The sequence below is a fragment of the Gymnoscopelus braueri genome (genome assembly GCF_963280865.1).
Source record: "Gymnoscopelus braueri genome assembly, chromosome: 10".
Lineage (NCBI taxonomy): Eukaryota > Metazoa > Chordata > Actinopteri > Myctophiformes > Myctophidae > Gymnoscopelus > Gymnoscopelus braueri.
Genome location: NC_137611.1, coordinates 2,525,076 through 2,548,010, shown reverse-complemented (window position 1 = coordinate 2,548,010; position 22,935 = coordinate 2,525,076). Strand labels below are relative to the sequence as shown.

The window sequence follows — 22,935 nt, the reverse complement described above, 5'->3', positions numbered from 1 at the left end:
GTCCCAGAGATGAGAATGAATGGTTGTAGAATGAAGGAGTCATCACTAGTTAGTGAGGTTTCGTTGCTTCCATTTATTGCATAAGTACAAACAGCATAGAACAGCCAACCATCTCCACAGCCCAACGGCCTGGAGTGGCACACACCGTTAGATACACTTCAGTATGGTTCTTTATAGCAGTGGTCACATTTTGAATAAGAGGAGGTAACATGTATGGGTGTGTCAGCCTTCAAAGGTGAGCCCCCCACCTCCCGGCCCCCACATTTGCAACTGTAAAGGGCAGGAAGGGGGGATGGAGACCTTCTGTCTCCCCAATTGGGAATGCTAATTGTAACCCCTCACCCGGCTCAGGGCCAACAGCCACCTCTTTGAATACGCTCCCCTGTCTGTAGGCTACCTGTGAAGCAACCATATGGAAATATACAGCAGGTGCTTTAAGTATATTTTGAAGCCAATACTTTCACTCAAGTAGCCTACATTTTGATTAACAGACTTTGACTTGTAACAGTGCAGTATTGATACTTTTACTTAAGTAAACAATTTGTGTACTTTTTCCACCACTGGGGAATTCACACGCAAGTATCTTTTTATAAAAAGCAGTACTTCCACAGCATAGAGAGAAGTTGTGGTTTTAAACAGGACACAGTGTTGTTGTCATGGTTACCATGACATGCATTTCGTGAGAACAGATCAGCATATACAGTAGTTCTTCCATTTTACACCCAGTGTTCTACACAGAGCAGCTCGATTGTTGAGAATGTCTGCGTTCATGGTAGTGGGGCTGCTCATCTGCATAGCAGCTTCAGGTATGATGAACTTCTGTTGTATAATAAATATATTCACAATATATATTTGGCGATATACTTTTACTTTTTACACTTGCTTAGTTTTTTCCGAATAAATTCGTTTTTGTTTTGTTTCGTTTTGTAAAGAGACTTTGAATATTTGGAAAAGTGCTATAAAAATGGCATGAATTCTTCTTCTTCTTCTTAATATTATTGATACATTATTAATTCATATTATTGAAACCATAGTTGAATGAGCTAAATTAAACCTTGCTTTACATTATTTCTCCACAGCTGACGTTCTAATATTATGTTGGAGTTGTGATATTGGCAGCACTAATGTATATATATTTGCAATTTAACATGTTATGTATGATGTTGATAATGTCACTTCATTTCCAGTGGTGTCACAGTCTGCCAGCGGTGAAAACGATGATGAGGATGATGAATGGGGTGATTATGATCCAGGTCAAGGTAAGTCCCACAAGTTTATCGCTCTACAGTATACTGTATAGGGCTGAAGTGGTTAATGTATGTTTTGTAATAACAATCAAAATCTACAAAGTAATTAGTGACTCAAGTTTTCAAATAATTGTAGTGGAGTAGAAGTAAAAGTACTGAAAATCAAAAACACTCCATTAAAGTAAAAACACCCTAAACTTTTTACTTAAGTAGAGTACTTGAGTACATGTACTTAGTTACTTAACACCACTGCTGCCCAATGAGAATAAGTTCGGTCCAGAACAAGCTCGTAGTGCGGCACTCGGTGCCGCGCTACGAGCTTGTAGATCTGCTATTTTTGAAAAAGTCGTGAACATTTGTGCAAATCTTTGAATATTTATATTTTATAAAGCGAACATTTGTAACTGTCAAATGTCTCGACAAATGTCTTATTTTTTTCTGTAAAGCTACTATTGTTGTTATACCAGTGGTGCTCACAACTTTTTCGTGTCAAGGACCCCCAAAAATTATATGTTTTTGGCCGCCGATCCCCATCAATATATGTTGTTCTAGGCCCCCCCCCCCAGAAGCAAAGATTTGAGGTAAAAATGTTGTTTAAGAAATACATAGACCTGTATATTCAAAGATTTGCACAAATGTTGCAAGACTTTTCAAAAATATCAGATCTACAAGCTCGTAGCGCGGCACTCGGTGCCGCGCTACGAGCTTGTAGATCTGCTATTTTGTAATAGTCCAAAGTATGAAAATAACGGTTATACTGTAGCTAAAAAATCTAAAATGACACAGTATGCGTTGACGGATTGGATGAGTTAAAATAAAAACTATTTATCCTATTATTTATTCCACAGTGTCTCCGGTACATCTGGCCGTGGTTCCAGTGCCGTCCAGCCCTGGATCCTGTAACCTGACAGTGACCTGCAGCGGCCAGGACTCTCATTCTGTCACAAATACCTTTACATGTGACGACGACCAGATCAAACATCTTTGTCAGCTGGATTCAGGTAAAAAACATGTTTCACTCTTCATGTCATGTCTTATTTGTTCAAGTTCAACAGCTAAAAGCGTGCTGTAGTTTAACATTCATCAATGACTTTGACTTTCATACCAACGATTACGTCTTTCATCTGGATCATTCATTTTATTTAACATGATTCTGAACTAGGGCTGTCACGATAACATAAGATTTAAGTTGACAATTAATTGTCATTCAAATAATTGCGATTGACGATTCATTGGGCTTCTGTCGTTGAAAACTGGAGCATATGAATACAAATTACATTTCTGTGGCTTTTAGGCTTTTTTAGGCTTTAATCAAACATTATACAGGGCAGATATGACAAATAACTTGAATATACAAAGAAAAAACTATATATTTTTTTGTTTAGTTTTTTTGGAAAAAGCTTAAAACGCGTTGTAAGCTTGTAGATCAACTATATCTGCTTTTTATATTTAGAAATGTATTTTTCAACATGGAAGCGATTTTGACGATGCAAAAATAATTGCTATTATCTCAAATAATTGTGTCTAGACGAGTCTGTAATAATTGTGCCAGGCCTATAAACATGCCAACACCTCCACAGCGCTGCAGGCTGTGAGCCCTGGGTGGTCAGAGGGATGGAGTGTATCTGTATATCTGGTGAAGACGGTGGTGTTCTCTGTCTGTCTGGTCGTCATGGTGTCGGCCATCGCTGTGGTCAACCTTGTGGAGAGACTCCACAAACAGGACTGAAGAAACAGCTCTCTGCACGTTTGGTTTTTTATAGGTTTTAATCTTTGCCCCCCCCAGAGGCAAAGATTTGAGTTACAAAGGTTGTTTGGGCCGTTGTTTGGGCCGTTGTTTGGGACGCGTAAAGAGCTTGTAGATCTGCAATTTTTTAACAGCCGAAAGTATAAAATTATGGTTATAGCTAAAAATATAAAATGACACAGATGCTTTTCAGGATTGAATGGGCTAAGAGAATATTTTACAGTGTGTGTGTGTGTGTGTGTGTGTGTGTGTGTGTGTGTGTGTGTGTGTGTGTGTGTGTGCGTGTGCGTGAGCGTGTGTGCGTCTAACGGTGGTAGAAATCCATGCATCAGCAGATTAGGCCATTTCCCCAGAATGACACCCCCACCACCCACTCACACACACACCCACCCACTTACCCACACACACACACACACACCCACCCACACACACACACACACCCACCCACACACACACAACTGAAAATGAAAGTATGCAGCCGTCTTCCATGTTATTATTCCATGTTTAATCTTTTAACTTATGGTGCGAGGGAAACTATTTTGTTGTCTTGGATTAACGAGAAACCACCAACAAAGAAAGTGGATTGTTTAACCTGCCTGCTACGCTCCACAAATGATGCCTTCTATAACATATGGGGCCCATATCTGCATTTTATTGGCCCTCAATTAGCTGACACTTTAAGTACAGGGTCCCTTAACACAAGCGATACCTCTAACCTTGATGGATGAGATCATTAATCCTTGTTTATTTTTGTATTGTTATTTTCTATTATTGTTGTTGTTGTGGATATAAACTGTTATTGTTTTATTATTGGTGTAGTTATTCACCCAGCTACGGACTGTCAAGCACCAAACAATGTGGGTATATATAATGCTGTATTTTATGGTCCGTAGCAGTGGTGGAAAAAGTACTCAACATTTTTAAGTGAAAGTATTAATACTGCATTGTAGAAATACTTTGTTACAAGTAAAAGTCCGGAATTCAAAATGTATCTGAGTAAAAGTACAAAGGTATTGGCATCAGAATGTACTTAAAATACAAAAAGTAGAAAATAGTCAACTACGTTTTCAAATGTATACAAATCATTTGAAAATAGCAGATCTACAAGCTCACAATGTGTCGCATCGCGACGCATTGTGAGCTTGTAGATCGGCTATTTTCAAACGGCTGAAATGTATATAGGGCTGAAGTGGTTAATGTATGTTTTGTAATAATAATAAAAATCTACAAAGTAACTAATAAAAAGTGCTCAAATAATTCGAGTGGAGTAAAAGTACAACATTTGCCTCTGAGAGTGGAGTAGAAGTAAAAGTACAACAATATGGAAATACTCCACTAAAGTAAAAAATACCTCAAAATTGTACTTAAAGTTGTACAATGCAAAATCACAAATAACGATTTTTAGCAACCTCTGCTGGTCACTACCGTCACTGCATACAATTTCCATAGTCCTCGATTACCCAGAATTCCATTCGTTTTCACCGGAAGCCGGAAGCGTTTCAAAAAGCGATCTTTTAATTGTTTTATACTATCTACGGATCGTTTCTCTTAGCCAGTGGAGCATTAGTTACCATGAGCTGTGTTTTCTTTTTCTGTTCTTTTTCGATCTTCCAATCCTACATTCTCTTAAAATCAGCGTGAGGTTCCTTTTTGTTAATAGCGCGGTAGTTCCTGGCCAAACAGGAAACCAGTGCATTTCCGCCTCCGTTTTCCGGCCAGATGACGTCATTTCCCCGGGAAAGTCCCCCCCTTCACCGTTCAATAGTAAATATATAAATAAAAGGCTTCCGGGGGTGAAATTCATGGAGTGGGTGTTGTGAAACTTTTGCCACTCACAAAAGATATACAATTTAACTTTAGTTTTGTTGAAAACGTTACCTAGTATGCCTTTAAGTATAGTACTTGAGTAAATGTACTTAGTTACTTTAAAACAATGATATTGTATCTGTGTCCTTTGTTTTGCAACTTGTCTGAGCTGAGCTGTGTGTCTGTCATAAAATGTTAAAATCAATAAAAAAATATTATTGTCAATCTCTCAATACTACAACTATAATCATGTGTGACTATTTAGGCTGATTACATTTGTTTAATCCAACACCTCGAGACAACGTGGTGAAGTGGAAAACCTCTCTCCCTGTGAGTAAGAGTTTCTCACTCATCTCCAACATCCTTAATACTACAGTCTGCTTACTGTATACTGATTTTAATATTGAAAATCTGTATTTGTCTTTGTATCTAAACAGCACCGTTTCCCATTACCACCACTATTCATTTGAATGCTCTCAGAGTTACAAAACTGCATAAAGAACAATGCAGACAGTGTTGCCAGATTTTGTGAGAGAAATAAGCAACCAGTATTTGAGAACCACTGGTTTAAATATTAATTAAACAATTTGGAAACAATTCCAAATAAACAACTGCACTTAAAAAAAAAAGCGCAACCAGCAAATACCAATATTTACAAGGGACCCTACATAAAAAGAAACCCAAAGTCGCTTATACTGTAATAAGCGGACATGGCAACACTGCCTGAAGATCTAACTGTGTAGAAAACAAGTCGGATCCACACAATATCTCAACGGCTGCTTTCACCAACGTGGGCCTGTGGGCCTACAGTATATAGCTGAATTCCATGACTTGACAACACTAATATTATTATTCTAACTTTCTGTAGACAATCAATCAATTTGCACAAAAGGTCACAGATCATGAACAAACTTTTACATGGCAGGCATCGCCCAATCAATATTGTATAGTGCTGTTTTTGAGCTAGGTTGTTGTTTTCCCTGGGAATCACTTTTCCATCCGTTTTGCATTTTGTTGCAGGTACAGTATAGTTCTTGGCAAGCTGTAGATGTTCTCCATTTCTGCAGAGATAACATATGCTCAGTGGTGGAAAGTAACTGAGTACATTTACTTAAGTACTGTACATAAGTACAATTTTGAGGTATTTGTACTTTACTTGAGTATTTCCAATTTCCAATACTTTTACTTCTACTCCACTACATCTCAGAGGCAAATATTGTACTTTAACTCCACTACAATTATTTGAGAACATTAGTTACTAGTTACTTTTCAGATATAAATTATGATATTATGAAACATACATTAACCACTTTAGCCCTGTTTTATACATAGGCTATTTGAAAATAGCCGATCTACAAGCTCACAACGCGTCGCGATGCGACGCGTTGTGAGCTTGTAGATCTGCTATTTTCAAACATGTTAGTACTTTTACTTTTGGTACTTTAAGTACATGTTTCTACAAGCTCGCGACGCGTTGTGAGCTTGTAGATCTGCTATTTTCAAACATGTTAGTACTTTTACTTTTGGTACTTTAAGTACATGTTTCTACAAGCTCACAACGCGTCGCGATGCGACGCGTTGTGAGCTTGTAGATCTGCTATTTTCAAACATGTTAGTACTTTTACTTTTGGTACTTTAAGTACATGTTGATGCCAATACTTTTGTACTTTTACTCAAGTAAATTTTGAATTCTGGACTTTTACTTGTAACAGAGTATTTTTATTTTGCAGTATTGGTACTTTTACTTAAGTAAATAATTTGAGTACTTTTTCCACCACTGCATATGCTATATAGACTTCCTCTAAACTAAAGCATCCTTCCTCTTTAGCATCCTCGCATCTCCCTCAGGTTGCAATATTTTTCAGAGAACATAGGTCTCTATATACAGCCAAGTGTGCACCGCTACAATTAGGCTCTGCTGCAGTATCCTAGTAAAGAGATGTTCATGTTCCATCAGTGAATATTTCCAACTTGAACGCTAATAAAAAGCACCCCTCGAATTCAGGTGGAGGGGAGGTCACTCCACCCGTCGACAATAGAAACATCATCAACATGTCCACACGCCGAATTAAGCAATATTACACGAGAGGGTGTGCTTTACCGTCATTATTAGCACGCCTGTGATGCGGTCAGGAACGAGGCGTCAGCCGAGTTCCGCCGCGATCACAGAAGTGCTAATAATGTAAGGTAAAGCACACCCTCGAGTGTAATATTGCGATTATACAACAGTTACCAACCAAACACATCCAAATGTATTCATATTGTGGGGCAATTCATAATAAAAAACATTTCGCTTATCCGTTTCCCTGTAAAGAGAAGAGTTTGTTTGACTGAGACAAAATAGTCCCTGTGGCAGCGCAGCACTCCGAGTCATCGTCTCATCAACACAGCTGATTCCAGTAGGCTATATGCTCCGTCGTACGATCGTGTTACGTGGCCAAAATAACTGATCTACAAGCTCACAACGCGTCAAGATGGCGATGCGTTGTGAACTTGTAGATCGGCTATTTTTGCCGTGCGATACCTTCGTACGATAGAGTATAACATACACTGGACTGTTAACGAAATGGGAGTAATTTTACTTTAACACAGGAGGATATTTATACAGTATGGATGTTACCATTGAAATAAAGCACACTTTTTTCCAGTTATTCCTTTTATTATAGGATTTTAGGCGATTTAGTGTGCTCTCTTCTAACCATTGATCAACCGTAAGTCCACCAAATAAGTCAAAATTAACAACATAGTCCATTTTGCGTAGCTGTTTGTTCTCCGGTGGCCGCGGTGGGTACTGTCTGTTTGTTTTCCTACCGTGGGACAGCGTGACGGCACAGCACAGCTGTGCGATATATGGTCTAATCAGGTGCGGACTGCAGTGCGGAGTGATTTATTTAATGTGATTAGGCCCGTGCTATGATGCTGGTTTGAAGCACGGCTAGAAAGCTATTTCAGCCAATCAGATTGCTTGGTCGGAACTACCTGTTGTATAATGTAAATTCACAGCATCCATTCACGCATAGAGCGGTTTTAAGCGGAGCGGACTTAACTCAAGGGTCCTGCCAGCATAAAATCCGTTGCACGTCCGATCCTACTGAGCCGGAATGTTGCGTTCATACATAAAGCCCCTCCGTTTGAACTCTGGAAAACTTCCATAATACAGTGCATGTCTGAAAGTGGCTTATTATGATGGACCAGGAGCAGAGGTGGAGAATCTGATCAATATCCCAGTGATATATATATTTTTTGTCATATCACAAATAAATGTTGTTTTGGGAGACAGAGTTGCAGAGATGAATTCATTTGTTTCCATCAAACCAAGTGATTCATGTCCTGCACCCATGGGTGAACTGGATGTGCACACTTATAAAGGAACAGAAGGGACAGATGGGACATTTTCCCCACGTGACCAAAATATGTTTCCATGACACATTTGTTCCTTATAGGCCGTCGTCTGATTCAAGTCCCCCAAAAAACAGCAGACATCTGGGTACAGCGGGAATCAGCCAGGTACACCGTAAAATGCTGAGTGTTTATTTTGTCTTAATATGATATGAATCTATCCAATGATCACTCAATATTTTACAGTTTGAGCACACACCACAATGTTGAGGCATTTATCATGATCCCCATTTAGCTCACACACACACACACACACACACACACACACACACACACACACACACACACACACACACACACACACACACACACACACACACACACACACACACACACACACACACACACACACACACACACACCTCTCTTAGGCCTCTGATGTGTGCTGTATGAATCCATCAAGCATAAAGATAATTAACTGGGCCAAGCGATAAGGAAGAGTTTAATATCACATTACTCACTCACCTGCCTCCAACTCCATTTAATCATTTAACCCATTAACACCGGGAACACATCTGTGTCATTTTAGATTTATTTGGCTATTGAAAAAATAGCAGATCTATACGTTCGTAACGCTGCACTCGGTGCCGTGCTACGAGCTTGTAGATATGATTTTATTTTTTTTATCTTGAAAATGTTTGCAAATATTTGAATATATATATTTTTAAAGACAACATTTTTAACTAAAATCTTTGCTTCTGGGGGGGGGTCCCTGGAAAAAAAATATTTTGAGATGGGGGGCACTCGGTGCCGCGCTATGAGCTTGTAGATCTGCTATTTTTGAATAGCCAAATAAATCTAAAAATGACACAGACGCGTTCCCGGTCTGAAGGGGTTAAAGGCTGAACAGCATTCTGCTCTGCATTCCTCTGATGACTTTCCTGTTGCACTCTGTCACATGGTAAGTATTAGTATTCCATGAAAGTCAACATTTTAGTTTAGATTTCAGTTTATTTAGATAAACTAAGATGGAACAAAATCTTTTTTTAAATTTCCAGCCTGGGCCCCTCCGGGGTATAATGAAAGTTCATTGTCATTCTTGTCGTGGTCGGTGGACCGACCGAATTTCACGTGCAAGTACTGCATTATATGAGGAAAAAAAAAAACGGTGCGACTTCAATTACACACACAGCGATACCTCTGCAATTGGTGAGGAGAACAATGATTGATTGAAATTTTTATTAGGCAAAAGAATGTAAAACAACACAGTTACATTTATAATGCTTTTGTCTAAAAGGTCCGGCCAAAAAAGTCCTTGCGGACTTGTTTCCGTTGGGGTCCTTGAATTAATTTCATAGACATATATAGTAGCAAACAAACAGTTCAAAAATCAACATGAAAATACAGAAAAAATACCACTATGTACAAAAAAAAGCATGAAAAAATACAAAAATATGTACAAAAAAAGGGGGGGGGGGCATGGAAAAATAAAAATTATATACAAAAAAAAGCATGAGGAAATAAAAAATATGTACAAAAAAGAGGAGGGGGGGGGTCGTCTGTCTACAGGGAAACTGGTACTAGCTCCTCTTTAGGCCTCCAGAAAGATGTTTTTTTAGGGCTGTTTTGAATGAGCCCAGCGAACTGCATTTCTTGAGGGATGGGGTTAGACTATTCCATTCCTTGGTGGCTGTGCTATAGAAGGAGAATTTGCCCATGTTTGTTTTATGGGTGGGTGGTACCAGATTGTTGTTTACGCTCCCTCTAGTTTCGTGGCTGTGGGTGTCACTAACTTTTTCGAGGTATTTATACAGATATGCGGGTATAGGGGGCATTTCGGGCAAATCTGCATTTACAATTTTGAAGACCAGACCCATTTTTAGTTGTTTAACCCTGTCTTCCACCCTGAGCCAGCCTAGGCTGGCAAAGTGAGTGGGAGAGAGGTGGGTCATGGGCCCCAGTCCGAGAAGTAGTCGGATCAGTTTGTTTTGGGAGGTTTGAAGCTTAGTCTTCAGTGACACTGAGGTGTTGGAGTACCAAGAGGAGCTAGCATAGTCAAAAAGGGGCTGAATCAGGGCCCCTGAGAGGGTCCTGAGGGCCTGAGGGTTGACAAAATGATGAGATCCAACACAGTGCTCACGCAACACGATATCATAAAACACGGTGAAATAGCACGGATTGACATTCCATACATAGACGACTAGAAAACCTGAAAAGCCGTTCATAGGAGCCGCGTATCCCCTCCATTGAGGGGCCACGTGAGGCACCACCGAGCGAGCTAAAGCGAGCGAGTTGCCGTGCCGAACGTTGTGACGTTCGCTTGAGACTACTCAGCGCCGTCCCAGTTATGTACCGATGTAGGCGCAGGATCATAAATCATGTTGTGGGGGACTGCTCTGCTTCCGGGTTGCAACCCATGTTATTTCACTGTGGGATTCGCGGCTCCTATGCACGGCTTTTCGGGTTTTCTAGTCGTCTATTTAAGGATTTGTCAATCCGTGCTATTTCCTCGTGTTCTGTGAGATCCGGCTGGCTCACGGCAGCGTTCCACTGATGCAAACGAGAGAAGAATTCTCTTCTTTTGAAGAGATGGAGGATAAATTGGAGTAAAGGTTCAGGTTGAGGAATGGGATGAGATTCAGAAGAGAAGGCAGTGGCGGAGGGGGTGGGGATGTTACAAACACGATGCAACAGGGTGTGCATTAAGGTTTTCACGCAGCAGGAACTAAGAGTCAATATGTCGCCCACGTAGGGAGTTGGAAGACAGCTCATCAATCGGCCCGCGCTCTACCACGAATACACAGGCTGACAGGATCGCACTATTTAACATTCTGAGAGTCTCTGTTCAGGTAATGAAATGTTGAGTTAGGGCGCGGTCACACCCGACTTTGATTCTGCGGCGGATCCGCCAATGCTTTTTAAATGGGAATGGAGTGGGTTTGTTGCCTTTGCACAGCTTTCCGTGTGTTTTGCGGACACCTTGCGTTTTATGCGTTCTATTCCCTAGGGGCGCCTCCAATAGAGAAACAAAGCAGATAAATGCTCGAGACAGTTTCCGCCTTTTCCCCCTCCTTGTCCAATCGTATGAGTCGAAGACGGACAGGCCTGCCAACGTCAAGACAGAAGGCGCTGCAAACTACTCTGCAGTTTTTTTTAGGGCTGCACTGGCTGCACAAAACGGGCGGTCGTGCACAACCTGCGTTGGTTCGATGTGACCGCACGGGTAACACATTTGAACCCTAGCGTCCAGTGGTGGAAAAAGTACTCAAATGTTTTACTTAAGTAAAGATCACACCCAGTGTGAAGTGAGCGGTGCTATTTATGAGTTATTCATTTCATCATGCATCTCGGTAGCCAATCACAGCACGTCCTGCGAAGTGACGCGCTTACATTTTTTACATTATTATTAATTTCGTCATGCGTCTCGCTAGCCAATCACAGCGCGTCTGCGAAGTTGGAAGTTAATTTCATCATGTGTCTCGCTAGCCAATCACAGCACCTCCTGCAAAGCTTAGCCTATGGGCGTGTTTTCCACAGCATGGCGTCACAGCGAAAGACACATTTTCACGACGGAAAGAAAAACTTTCGCCACGGATGGGTCCTAAACCCTCTTATAGGAGCGGTTGCACCGCTCAAAAATATCAATACTGCACTAGTAAAAGTCCGGAATAAAAAATGTACTTGAGTAAAAGTGCAAAAGTATTGGCATCAAAATGTACTTAGAGTACCAACAGTAAAAGTACTCATTATGCAGAATGTCCCATTTCAAGTTTTCAAATGTATAAAAATAATTTGAAAATAGCCAATCTACAAGCTCACAATGTGAGCTTGTAGATCTGCAATTTTCAAATGGATGAAATGTATATAGGGCTGAAGTGCATGGTTAATATGTGTTTTGTAATAATAATCTAAATCTACAAAGAGCTTGTATATCTGCTATTTTTTTGAATAGCCAAAGTATAAAATAATGGTTAAAGTGGTTACACCGATGTGTTCCCAGACTTAATGGATAAAGGTTACATTTCATGCACATAATATAGCTACAGTATAAGTGCATAAGTGTTGCCTATAAGATGAAGATGTGCTCTGCTTGTTGCAGTGAATTACAGCACTGGCTGCAAACCTCTTTACCTTCAACTCTGACTTCAATAAATTACACGTACGCCCCGCAACGGGAAAGTCCATTATTCTATCCATATGTGAGCAAATTGATAGCCTCTCTCTCTCTTTTGGACCCAACCTTCTCTGTTCCGAGGGAGATGATACATGTATTACTGGTTAGAGAGAGAGACTGCCCCCTGTGGCCAGACGAGGGAGATGATACATGTAGAACTGGTTAGAGAGAGACTGCCCCCTGTGGCCAGACGAGAGAGATGATACATGTATAACTGGTTAGAGAGAGACTGCCCCGTGTGGCGAGACGAGGGAGATGATACATGTAGAACTGGTTAGAGAGAGAGACTGCCCCCTGTGGCCAGACGAGGGAGATGATACATGTAGAACTGGTTAGAGAGAGACTGCCCCGTGTGGCGAGACGAGGGAGATGATACATGTAGAACTGGTTAGAGAGAGAGACTGCCCCCTGTGGCCAGACGAGGGAGATGATACATGTATAACTGGTTAGAGAGAGACTGCCCCGTGTGGCGAGACGAGGGAGATGATACATGTAGAACTGGTTAGAGAGAGAGACTGCCCCCTGTGGCCAGACGAGGGAGATGATACATGTAGAACTGGTTAGAGAGAGACTGCCCCCTGTGGCCAGACGAGGGAGATGATACATGTAGAACTGGTTGGAGAGAGACTGCCCCCTGTGGCGAGATAGACACACAAGATTGATACCTGCAACAGCCAATGTGTCTAAATATCGACGATGTCAGGCACGACGGGCAGAAACCTCTTATCTCCATATTTAAACTTTTTGATTTATTTTTTAATTTTATTTTGGGCTTTTTATGCCCTTATTATAGATAGGCAGTGGTGGAAAAAGTACTCAAATGTTTTACTTAAGTAAAAGTATCAATACTGCAATGTAGAAGTACTCGGTTACAAGTAAAAGTACGGAATTCAAAATTGACCGGAAGTACAAAAGTATTGGTATCAAAATGTACTTAAAGCACTAAAAGTAAAATTGTTTGATAACAGCAGATCTACAAGCTCAAAACGTTGTGAGCTTGTAGTATCTGCTATTTTCAAATATTTTAGTACTTGTTTCTCTTGCAAAATCTGGCAACACTGCTTACTGCTCACTTCAGCCACCTTGGGCCAACTGGATGGTTGTGGAGAGAGAGAGAGAGAGGTGTAGAGTGTTTGCTTTACTAAAGTATTAGCCTCGATCTCCAGGCTTTTATTGTTTAGTGTTGCTAAAAAATAAAAGCCTGGCCCAGCGCGTCGGTGTACTCGGTATAAGGAAGTGTTTCACTTCCCAACCAACCAGAGTGCAGTGGGCGTCGCTCGTAATGTTTTGTTAACGGGGCGGGGGTTGACGGACAGATCGGTGAACCAATGGGATCAGCCGCAGTCTCTCGCCGGCTCTTTACACCCGCCCCTCTATACACGAAATCAGGAGCGTTGGGGCAGTCTACTAAAGTATTGAACTGAATGGTTGTGGAGAGAGAGGTGTAGAGTGTTTGCTTTACTAAAGTATTGAACTGAATGGTTGTGGAGAGAGAGAGAGGTGTAGAGTGTTTGCTTTACTAAAGTATTGAACTGAATGGTTGTGGAGAGAGAGAGAGAGGTGTAGAGTGTTTGCTTTACTAAAGTATTGAACTGAATGGTTGTGGAGAGAGAGAGAGGTGTAGAGTGTTTGCTTTACTAAAGTATTGAACTGAATGGTTGTGGAGAGAGAGAGAGGTGTAGAGTGTTTGCTTTACTAAAGTATTGAACTGAGTGGTTGTGGAGAGAGAGGTGTAGAGTGTTTGCTTTACTAAAGTATTGAACTGCCACTGCAGGACAATCAGTCTCTTTGGCAAAGTCCTGAGTGTTAATTTAACACTTCAATTAACACCCAGGATTCTTTTCACAGTGAATGAACGTGGGCGTCAGGTCTATGTTATGGGCTGTCCTTTTATATGGACATTTGGAATGTCAAAAGTAATGCCCTGCACTCATAAAACAAGTCAGATTAAAAGTTTGGACGGTAAAAGTCCATATACACCTTCGGTCTTACTTCCAGCTATAGGGTCTGACAGTAAAAAGGAAAAGGGATTCTGTGCAGCGTGCTGACAGGGCAGAGAACCAAATTACAATGTTCATTAAGCTGGCCTTAAATCCCCCACTCCGCTGGGAGCAACATCTGACACACTGGTCAATGCTGCACTCCATCTCTCTCTTGCGCGCGCGCGCGAGCACACGCACACACACACACACACACACACACACACACACACACACACACACACACACGTAAGTGAAACGAAGTAGACCAAGGAAGAAAGATGATCAGACGTCCCCAGCCACAAATACCCACTCTTAATTGATAAAGTGCTCCTTGTTTACGCTGTCCTTCCATCCTGGTGCTGAAACACTGTCCTTCCACCCCAGTGCTGAAACACTGTCCTTCCACCCCGGTGCTGAAACACTGTCCTTCCACCCCGGTGCTGAAACACTGTCCTTCCACCCCAGTGCTGAAACACTGTCCTTCCACCCCAGTGCTGAAACACTGTCCTTACACCCCAGTGCTGAAACACTGTCCTTACACCCCGGTGCTGAAACACTGTCCTTCCACCCCGGTGCTGAAACACTGTCCTTCCACCCCGGTGCTGAAACACTGTCCTTCCATCCTGGTGCTGAAACACTGTCCTTCCACCCCAGTGCTGAAACACTGTCCTTACACCCCGGTGCTGAAACACTGTCCTTCCACCCCGGTGCTGAAACACTGTCCTTCCACCCCGGTGCTGAAACACTGTCCTTCCATCCTGGTGCTGAAACACTGTCCTTCCACCCCGGTGCTGAAACACTGTCCTTCCATCCTGGTGCTGAATCACTGTCCTTCCACCCCGGTGCTGAAACACTGTCCTTCCACCCTGGTGCTGAAACACTGTCCTATTTGCCTCTGAGGTGCAGTGGAATAGAAGTAAAAGTATAGACAATTGGAAATACTCCAGCAAAGTAAAAGTACCTCAAAATTGTACTTAAGTACAGTACTTGAGTAAATGTACTTCGTTACTTTACACCACTGGCACTGACACACCTGAGCAAGCTCCATGCCATCAATGCTGTACCTCTATTGTACAGTCATTGTCATTCTTCAGAGTTTAGCCTGGTATTTATATGGCTTCAGCAGGATGTGTACAGTTGCCCCGTAACGGTCAGTCGTTTCAAAAGTCATCTTGTAAAAGTTGCATGTCCTTTCACTGTGTCCTTGAGCACCATGCTGAAGCTACTGTACCTGCACACTTCTGGATCAAAGCAAATCTTTGAATATGTATATTTCATGTGTAAATGCATACACAGTCAAATCCTGAGTGTTAGTCTAACTCTGTGTGTGAACAAATGTAACCAAGTGGACCCGTAAGGGACCATTTGGTTACGTGTGCACTCTCTCAGAGTAACGAATAGATAAAATAACACCGAGGGTTTTACCGTGTACATTCTAAAGCATTATTAAGTGCACCATCACCCACTAATGAAAGGTGATTTCCATGCTGTGATTTCCATGTGGCAAACCACTGGCATAGAGGACTGCCTTCCATTCCCAGTCAAACCAACGAGAAGCAACAACAACAGAAGGAAAGCTTGGAGTTAGGAGGTCTTCCCACCACAACAGAGACGTGTAGCAGCCTGTCCTGCTGTGTCCCTGTGATGTATGTCCCCGCTGTCCTGCTGTGTCCCCGTGATGCATGTCCCCGCTGTCCTGGAGACGCCCGCTTCACGGTGAACACAGCCGTTATTATGTCACACATCTTCTTTTCAACGTCCTCTCCCCCTTCCTTCTACTCTACCCTTTCTTTCTTTCCTTCTTATCGCTTTTTCGATCCATTTGGTGGATTTGTAATCGATAGTGTGTGTGTGTGTGTGTACGTGTGTGTGTGTGTGTGTGGGGGGGGGGGGGGGTTGTTAGCAAGATAACTTGCTACGTTTTTGGGCAGAAATGTTAAAGATCAAGCGGGTCACAATCGAGAAGAGAAGTGATGTTGACATCACTTCCAGATGTCACGTTTTGTGACCCAGTTGTGACCCAATTCGGCCAATCAAATCATCGGGATCATGTCACGTTTGTGACGGCCACAAACGTGACGTCAGTTTGACATCCTTTTGTTATTTTTAGGATGACAAGCATGCATCCAAAATATGCAAACCAGGTGGAAAGTGGAGCTTAACCCTTCCATTGTGTTAGGGTCTTTTTTGACCCGTTTTCAAGTTTGAATAGGTAAAAAGTACCCTTTACATTTCTTTATTGGAACGAGGCTTCATGATATCCTCAGAAATAGCCATTTTAGCGCAACAAAATGATTTATCATCATTTTAATTAATTCTGATGGTCTAAAAAAAAAAGTGACACTTGTGGTGTCCGAAATGACCCGGCAAAGAAGTGTGGCTCAATTCCCCCCCAAATTGTCAATATTCAATGTTTACATGTTTGAGAGTGAGAGAGAGTTGTCCTCAATTAGCATTTGCTATCAGGAGTAAAATAAAGTTTGAGTTTATGAAAAATAAATGACTTTTTACCTTCTATGGTATACGGGTCATTTCGGACCCTAACACCACTAGTGTCACTATTTTTAATAATTTTTACATTTTTTAAAGTTACAAAACGAAAACAAGTATTCTTTTCATTATTTTTTTTTGTAAGTGTGTTCTAATTATTATTCTTAATTATTCTATTATAGCTAGATAACATCATTATCCATTGCCTTCATTATAGAAAATGTAATGAGTGAATTTTAACATTTTTATAATAGAAAATAGAAAAAAAGATATATTGAAAGATGAAACCCTAGCCCTTACCCAACATAATATTTTAAAAAGTGTTTACATGGATATGAATGCATGACAAGTCAGCTATGAGGTGGGAGACAAAAAATAATGAAAATACTTATTTTTTTTAGTATTTTGGGCTGATTTAAATCACGGGTCAAATTTGACCCACTAACATCACAAGTGGATGCAGTTTTCTAACACAATGCAAGGGTTAAAGGGTTAACTCATTCACTGCCAATGGCGGGTTTGACGTTTTTTCCCCAAAGGCCCAGACTGCCAATGACGTGTTTGACTGATTTTGGTGTTTTCATTGGTATTCTACTAGATGGCGCTGTTTGCCAACCCATGGGTGACCATCAAACTCCCTCAGAGGCACAGAGGCAACAAAACCACGCGTTTGCAAAAAAAACTTTACGTCCACTTCCGTGTAAAAAAAAAGAGAAGAAAATCCTTTTTTTCTGCTTTCTGTTGTTTTGGGTGAAAACCATCCCTCATTCAACTGCCCACAACTATGGAATGGACCATCGCGGTCCAAGTCTACGAGACCCCCCCAACGTCTTTTAAAACCAGTGCCAGAGTACAAATTATTTGTATACAAAACTAAGCCGATTGATGCCCACTGGGAAAGATGCATGTTGGGGAAATATTCCTCTCTGACAATGGGTTCAAAGGGTACAAGCTGTATTGCGTTATCAGAGTACTCGTTGTACCCCTCTTATTTTCCTTTCCCGTCCATGTATGGAGATCTCTGCATCCGTTTGTATATTTCATTTTATCTCCATAAGGGGATCCCTGATGACATCAATATGAAGTCATAGTACCGACATATGTACGGTTCACACAGACATAATGTGCACTCTTCAGGGATGTCCATGTCCATATATGGGGTTCTATTGTCGCACGGTGGTTCTGGACAACCGATAGGTCACACACAGATTCCTCACCGAGATTTAGCAGATTTCTAGATAGATGAGTCCCGCTGACAACACTTTTCCAAACACTCACATCACGACTCTACCGTTACAGCGATAGTTCCTCACACATCTCTCCCTTACAAGTCTGGAGACACAGAACCCCCGGAAAGGAAAGTGTAGTATATTTGATAACATAACATACATATTTGTTGGTATTATTTAACTACACAAGTCTACAGGGAGCATACAGACAGAAGAAGTGGATTGAGTCAGAGAGAGGTGCCGGGTTGTCTGAGAGGGGTGTGGGGGTACATACACTTAGCTTTGCCTTCTGTTGTTTACCTGGGTGCTATGCATGTGTCTCCCTTCCCCTTTTCCTGCTTCATACAGGTGCTAATTGAATCAGGGACCAAAAGGGTGATCTATTGTTTGTCTGCGTGGGGTCTAACCTTTGAAGTCTGACACACCCATACATGTGCCTCCTCTTTCTCTGAATGTGCTATATATACCATACTAAAATGTAAGCTTGTAGTGTGTGCCACTCCAGGCCGTTGGGCTGTGGAGATGGTTGGCTGTTCTATACTGTCTGTACTGTCTGAATAAACTGGAAGCAACGAAACCTCACTAACTAGTGATGACTCCTTCATTCTACAACCATTCATTCTCATCTCTGGGACAACAAACTTATCTGCAATATGGCGTTGTTGGCAACTACGAAAGCAATAGAAACCTTTAAGTCTGTGGTTTTTAGATACCACATTATGGCGTCAAGTCGGCAGTCGTGTTGGTTTGGTTTTTTGGAGGCGCAAGTCTCCAGGGATACTGAGCCAGGCGTCGAAAGAACGTGCGGCGGGACATCGGGACGACATGACGACGATTTTTCGAGAATCTACAAGGAGAGGGCTTCATGACCAGATCTAGGACGGCTGCACGACTCATCTGGCTGCTCAACATATCTTCTGCGATCGCTAGAGGGGCGCGCTGCGGTGCAGACGGCAGAGCGGAGAAATTGGTGTGTCGAATTTCTTCGTGGCGGGTATGTTGTGGGGAGAGGACGGCGGGTGCCGGCAGAGTGGAGAACTTGCGATGAAGGGGTTCTTCGTGAAGAGTGTGGTAACACATCTTCAGCGATCGCAAGTGGAGCGCTCTGTTGTAAACATGCAGCTATCTGTTGGAAAATCTGGGTATGGCGCTGGAGCACGGCTGGGGTGAGGAGATGACATTGAGGGAGACTGCAAGAGAGACATTATCGAACGGAACGCTGCGCATATGGGACCTGGGGTTACATTTTTGTGATATGGGTGATTTAAACTATGGGGCTATGGCTGCCATGGAGGAGTGATGTGAGGATTTTTTTTTCTCTCTCTGGTCTCTGGGGTTAAATGTGGATTTTTTTATTTTTCGTTGTGCTGAGAAGACCGGGCGAATCCCGTGACGAGGTACATGGAGCCGGGACATTCCCGTGGATGTGTTTGAGGGCGAATCCCTTATGTTTTATGTATAACATTTTTCCCAGAGTTTAAAGGCTAACAGAGGGATCCTGCACGCTGATTGGTTGGAGTTGATATAATTGTAAAATGTTAACGCCTCTGGAAATGTTCCAAAATGTACTAACTTAGGAGCAAAAAGCAGGAGCAAAAAGAGCTTACTTTACTGGGTTTTGGGACCTTTCCTCAGGGTGTTTGAGTTTTCTGTCTATTTGATGTAATTCACCGTGTCGCTGTACTATGTAATCTTGGTTTTTGTATGTGCATTGTTCTGTGTGATGTTGTTTGCTGTTTTAGTTTTCCTGAATGTTTACTTTTTTTCCTGGTTGGTGTTCCGGTCGCTTTTCATGGGGGGCGGATTCTTTGTGGTTCTTTTGAAATATACGTGTTTGTGAGAGACGTTTAATGTCTCTCATGGGGGGAATGTAGTATATTTGATAACATAACATACATATTTGTTGGTATTATTTAACTACACAAGTCTACAGGGAGCATACAGACAGAAGAAGTGGATTGAGTCAGAGAGAGGTGCCGGGTTGTCTGAGAGGGGTGTGGGGGTACATACACTTAGCTTTGCCTTCTGTTGTTTACCTGGGTGCTATGCATGTGTCTCCCTTCCCCTTTTCCTGCTTCATACAGGTGCTAATTGAATCAGGGACCAAAAGGGTGATCTATTGTTTGTCTGCGTGGGGTCTAACCTTTGAAGTCTGACACACCCATACATGTGCCTCCTCTTTCTCTGAATGTGCTATATATACCATACTAAAATGTAAGCTTGTAGTGTGTGCCACTCCAGGCCGTTGGGCTGTGGAGATGGTTGGCTGTTCTATACTGTCTGTACTGTCTGAATAAACTGGAAGCAACGAAACCTCACTAACTAGTGATGACTCCTTCATTCTACAACCATTCATTCTCATCTCTGGGACAACAAACTTATCTGCAATATGGCGTTGTTGGCAACTACGAAAGCAATAGAAACCTTTAAGTCTGTGGTTTTTAGATACCACAAAAGCAAGTAACAAACAAAGATAAAGTGAAATGTCATTCCACTGCAAGTGATTCTCAACCTAGCTCCAATGTGACACAGTGAGTAGACAGAAATGGTGCGATCTTATAATGAGCATTAATTAGTGAGAGGCAAATATACGAAGATAAGGTTGAAAATAGGTTCCTTTAACAATGGCTCTTGGCCGATACTTAAAATAAGCCACTCCGACCGACTTTCAAAAAACAGCATAACATATTCAATTTAGGAGAGACATTTTGTGTCTTTAAGAATGTCCAACATCCAAGGATACAATGACTAATTAATTAATTGCAATGACGCCTGCGCAAATCAGCGGTTTGGAATGCGTGGCAACAGTTTGTGTTGTGTGTGACATCTTCATAAGGTGAAGTCCGGTCAAAATATTCGATATAAGAACAGTACATCCAAGAGAAAATGTGATTTCAAGCAGAATCTATTGAGGTGGTCTGAGAAGAAACTGATGGGGATAAAGCAGATGGATAACTAAGTTAAAGACTGAGGAGATTGAGAGAGACTATATAAGGGTAAATATTCCTGCCCCATAAAAGCCAGTAGACTTGATGTGTCCGAGTCCAAGACAAATAGTCTAGTATTGGAACAATATGAGACAGCCAGAGTAAGAGAGACGGGTATATCGAGGAGAGAGAGAGACAAGTGAGAAAAGAGAAGATGAGGACAAAACTCCAAGCCGAAAGAGAGTCCAAGGATAGCAGCTTTGATGAAGAACCAGCTGCCGTTCAAATTGCCATCTCTGTAACCAGACAGAGAAAAGGAGGTGGAACTGAAGAAACAAGATCTTACCAAGACGTTAACTCAGCAAGGAGAAGCAAAGATAGATCTGATGACTCATACAGGGAAGCGAACCACATATGTAAGCAGTGTGGTAAGAGTTTCAGTAGGTCAGGTACTTTGAAGGCACACCTGCATGTCCACACTGGAGAAACGCCTTTCCACTGCAAACAGTGTGACAAGAGTTTCAGTGTCTTAGGTAGTCTGAAGAGACACCAGTATGTTCACACTGGAGAGAAGCCTTTCTCCTGTAAACAGTGTAACGAGAGTTTCAGTCTGTTAGCTGCTCTCAAAAGACACCAGCATAACCACACTGGAGAAAAGCCTTACCTCTGTGAACAGTGCGACAACGGTTTCAGTACGTCAGGTGAACTGAAGATGCACCAGCGTGTCCACACTGGAGAAAAACTTTTCCTGTGTAAACGGTGTGGCAAGAGTTTCAGTCTCTTCAGCAACCTAATCAGACATCAGCGTACGCACACTGGAGAAAAACCTTTCCTGTGTAAACGGTGTGGCAAGAGTTTCAGTCTCTTCAGCAACCTAATCAGACATCAGCGTACGCACACTGGAGAAAAGCCTTACCTCTGTAAACAGTGTGTAAAGAGTTTCAGTGCTTTAGTCGATCTGAGGAACCACCATCGCATCCACACTGGAGAAAAACCTTTCCACTGTAAACGCTGTGACAAGAGTTTCAGTGTGTTACCTGCTCTCAGAGTACACCAGCGTATCCACACTGGAGAAAGGCCTTACCTCTGTAAACAGTGTGTAAAGAGTTTCAGTGCTTTAGTCGATCTGAGGAACCACCATCACATCCACACTGGAGAAAAACCTTTCCACTGTAAACGCTGTGACAAGAGTTTCAGTGTGTTACCTGCTCTCAGAGTACACCAGCGTATCCACACTGGAGAAAAGCCTTACCTCTGTAAACAGTGTGACAAGAGTTTCAGTGTGTTACCTGCTCTCAGAGTACACCAGCGTATCCACACTGGAGAAAAGCCTTACCTCTGTAAACAGTGTGACAAGAGTTTCCGTACATCAGGTCAACTGAAGGTGCACCAGCGTGTCCACACTGGAGAAAAACCTTTCCTGTGTAAACATTGTGACAAGAGTTTCAGTCATTTAGGTACTCTCAGAAGACACCAGCCTATCCACACTGGAGAAAGGCCTTTCCTTTGTAAACATTGTGACAAGAGTTACAGTCATATAAGTGCTCTCAAAAAGCACCAGCTTATCCACACTGGAGAAAAAACTTTTCCTCTGTAAACATTTTGACAAGAGTTTCAGTCAGTCAGGTGAACTGAGGAAGCACCATCACATCCACAGTTAATTACAGGGTGCAGGAAAATAACGTGGAAACGTTTCGAGGGCAATACATCTTCATAAGGTGAAGTCCAAGGTGGTACCTGATGAAGATGTTTTGACATTGAAACGTACCTTCACGGACGGATGAAGGTATCTGCATGTTGTCCCTGACCAAGCATTCAGAAATATAGGAGACTGAAGGGTTTTGTAGTCGTTCCTTTTTTTTTTTTTTTTTTCCTTTTTTTTTTTTTTTTATGCTCAATGTTAAGCGTGCCGACAACCTCGGATACATAGGCCTTTATTCATTCCGTCACTAGCGTCAAGAAATGTGTCTCTGGGGTCTAAAGCGTATTCAGGG

At 41.9% G+C, this 22,935-nt stretch overlaps 1 protein-coding gene across 1 annotated transcript; it reads left to right on the top strand.

The window, feature by feature from the left end:
- Positions 1-683: 683 nt before the first annotated feature.
- On the top strand, positions 684-2,976 carry LOC308094310 (uncharacterized protein; the record flags this gene model as incomplete). The annotated part of the gene is made up of 4 exons (XM_080440880.1): positions 684-806; positions 1,188-1,259; positions 2,096-2,248; positions 2,828-2,976. The coding sequence occupies exons 1-4, from the start codon at positions 758-760 to the stop codon at positions 2,974-2,976; spliced, it is 423 nt and encodes a 140-aa protein (XP_080297006.1). The 5' UTR covers positions 684-757.
- Between the last annotated feature and the right edge of the window lie 19,959 nt (positions 2,977-22,935).